We start from the raw sequence: 3,111 nt of genomic DNA on the forward strand, positions 1-3,111 counted from the left end.
GGTCAGTACTACATTGGCAGGATGTTCATTTTAAGATCCTTTGAAAAAGGTGTTTCATTTTTTTGGTTTTAATTCTGCATCTCCTGCACCTACTGTTCCAGGATTCCAAATGGCAGCTGATGCATCACATCACCACCGTATTCCTCATCGCCTTCTCATACTGTGCCAACTATGTGAGGGTTGGCTTGTTGGTGATGCTGTTGCACGATTCGTCCGACTACATCCTCGAGGTGAAACACAATAGCTGAGTAAAAAGTGGAAGATGAGTCATTGGATTAGATTGTTTTCATTTGTGCATGTCCGCTGCAATGTTTTTGAGATTTATGGAGGCAGAAATGTTCACCAACCAGGTCTTTTGTTTGTACAGTCACTAAGATCACACAAAGACCGTTTGGACATCACAGACTTTCATTTAGTGTAGTGAAGTAGTAACACTAGAAAAACCCTGAAAATACCTCTGTGTCTTCAGGAGTCTGAGATTAAGAGTTTAACTTTCTAGTTTTTCAGAGATGTAATTACTTCCTTGTCTTTTGTTTCATTTGACTGGTAATCCGACCTGTCACAGATAAGATCTGAAAGATTGTTGACATCTCAGAGCTGAGAAAGAATGAAGAGCTAATCTCATTTTAACTAAAGATTTACGTGATTATGTCTGGCCTCCAAAAATATTCATATCAGCATAAAGATGTAGGTTTTGTTCCTGCTGTAAAATCAGAGTAAAATCTGAGCTCTAGGGTCAGCATCAGGAAGCATGTCAAATATTCATTTTAAATGTTATACGTATTTTATTTTTAAATGACTTCAGCTCTCTGACTGCGATTTGCACAGACTGTCATGTAATCACTTTAATTTCAGACTCTCTATGGCTCTATTCAATAAACATTTCCTCTTTTTCATTCATTCTTGTCACTGTGAAGAAGTTTAGCTAATCATCTGCATTTGTAAAAAACCCTCTCGAAACAGCTTCTTTTGGAGAAGTCTGACGATTGGCTCACCTCTAGTGGTGGTGGTGGGGGCTGGTTAGAGTTTTTAATGCTGAGCCAAGAGGGTAGAAGCTGCTTAAACATCAGTCAAATCTCAAACTCAGCAGTGAACACCACGCTGCCTTTCAGTTTCTCATTAAGTAAACAACATTTCAGATTGTTTCAGCAACATTTTCCTGAGAAGTGCTCACCAGCTCTTTGAGCACAGATCTGCAGGGTCAGGGTTTAGTCCACTGATGTATGTTTCCTACGGACTTTTATACTGTATCTATTGAATAAGCCTGAATAAATGACTAAAATATGCTTTTTCCTTCTATTTTTCTTCATAAGTTGGCCAAGATGTTTCACTACGCAGTTTGGAAGAGGACGAGTGAGTCGCTGTTTGTCGTCTTTGCTGTCGTCTTCCTGGTTACAAGACTCGTGGTGCTTCCTTGCAGGTGAGACGCAACGTTTGCTTCAGGCTAATTAATCAGCTGCTTTCAGCTTTTTTTTTTTCAGCTATTTTAAGTATTTTCACGAACTTAAAAATGCAGACGGGATCATTTATGACAACATGAGTTGGTTTAATTTCCTATGTTAGAACTCCAGCAGCCAGTGATACCATGTACAAGGGGGACATATTTTATGTTTAGGCACATAGCTGAAGGATTGTACAGTTGTAATGAGTTGTAGGCAGTCAGATTTATTTCTATGTTGTGTTTGATATATGAACTACACATCACTTTAAATGTGTACATTTGTAAATTTTAAAAACCCTTAAAATGCAGGAGCTTCAGAGGGGCTTTGCTCCACTGTGTCACCACCACCACCATCAGGGTCTTGGCTAAATGGGGCCCTAACCAGATCTCATACACCTGTTTGAAAGGTCCACTTTCTCACAAAAGAACCCCCACACACAGCATCCTGTCACTGACAACTGGGGGTGGGGGTCAGAAAGTCATGTATGAGCATGGCGCTGAAGAAATTTATAATTATTACAGATAAGTACTGATGTCAGAAACAACACCAGTGTATTAAGGGTTTCTTATTATAACATTGTTATGATGTTTGATCTATTATGTGTTAATTGAAATAGGGTAGATGCATGTCCGAATTATTAACAACACATATTTAAAAAAGCTGTAATAACATAAGAGTGAGGTTTGTTTGTCTGAATGCCTGTGATTCAGCCGTAGGCCAGCAGAGGGCGAACTCAGGCACTGAAGATCCTGGACTGTTTTATACGGGAACTTCCTGTTTTTTTATTCAGTGTGTGGTTTTGACTTGTCAGTCCTTGGCATAATAAACCCCACTCCGGAATTCTGGTGTTGTATGACATTTATTTCTTACAGATCATTTTATTTAACATTTGTGTGTACATCTGATTTTCAGCCGAGATTAAAACACGCATTTCTTACAGACCCAGTAAGTGACCCAGTAAGTAATATAGTCATCTTCCACCACCACCCCACCACACACCGCCTTTTTCATTGATGTTATTTTATTTATGTACAGTAATATGAAAAGTAGTAGTAGTAGAGTTTGAGCAGTGTTTATGGTCGTTGTCTTGTTGGAAGATGCAGCCCCGGCTTCAGCAGCTTCAGCTTTGTCACTGATTCCTGGACATTGGTCTCCAGAATCTGCCGATATTGGTTGGAATCCATGCGTCCCTCAACTTTTAACAAGATTCCCAGTCCCTGTACTGGCCACACAGCCCCACAGCATGATGGAACCACCCCCACATTTTACTGTAGGTAGCAGGTGTTTTTCTTGGTTTCTCTGTGTTCTTTTTCCTCCATGCATAACGGCCCTTGTTCTGCCCAAATATCTCTAATTTAGTTTCATCAGTCCACAGCACCTTATTCCAAAATGAAGCTGGCTTGTCCAAATGTGCTTTAGCATACCTCAAGCAGCTCTGTTTGTGATATGGGCGGAGAAAAGCCTTCCTCTGCATCACTCTCCCAAACAGCATCTCCTTGTGTAAAGTGTGCTGAATAGTTGAACAATGCACAATGACTCCATCAGCAGCAAGATGATGTTGTAGGTSTTTGGTGCTGGTCTGTGGGTTGACTCTGACTGTTCTCAACATCCTTCGCTTCTGTTTATTCCAGATTTGTCTTGGTCTGCCACTTCCAGCCCACACTTGAAC

General features: G+C 40.4%; 1 protein-coding gene across 2 annotated transcripts in view; it reads left to right on the forward strand.

The window, feature by feature from the left end:
• The window catches only part of cers4b (ceramide synthase 4b), a 20,314-nt gene that overhangs the window by 10,928 nt on the left and 6,275 nt on the right, over positions 1–3,111 (forward strand). For both annotated transcript variants that reach the window (XM_014000565.1, XM_014000572.1), the window contains exons 8-9: positions 102–230; positions 1,314–1,420. In XM_014000565.1, coding sequence (XP_013856019.1) covers positions 102–230; positions 1,314–1,420 — 236 coding nt within the window. The remainder of the gene's footprint in view (positions 1–101; positions 231–1,313; positions 1,421–3,111) is intronic.

The sequence above is a fragment of the Austrofundulus limnaeus genome, unplaced genomic scaffold, assembly GCF_001266775.1.
Source record: "Austrofundulus limnaeus strain Quisiro unplaced genomic scaffold, Austrofundulus_limnaeus-1.0 Scaffold8, whole genome shotgun sequence".
In the NCBI taxonomy this organism is placed as follows: Eukaryota; Metazoa; Chordata; class Actinopteri; order Cyprinodontiformes; family Rivulidae; genus Austrofundulus; species Austrofundulus limnaeus.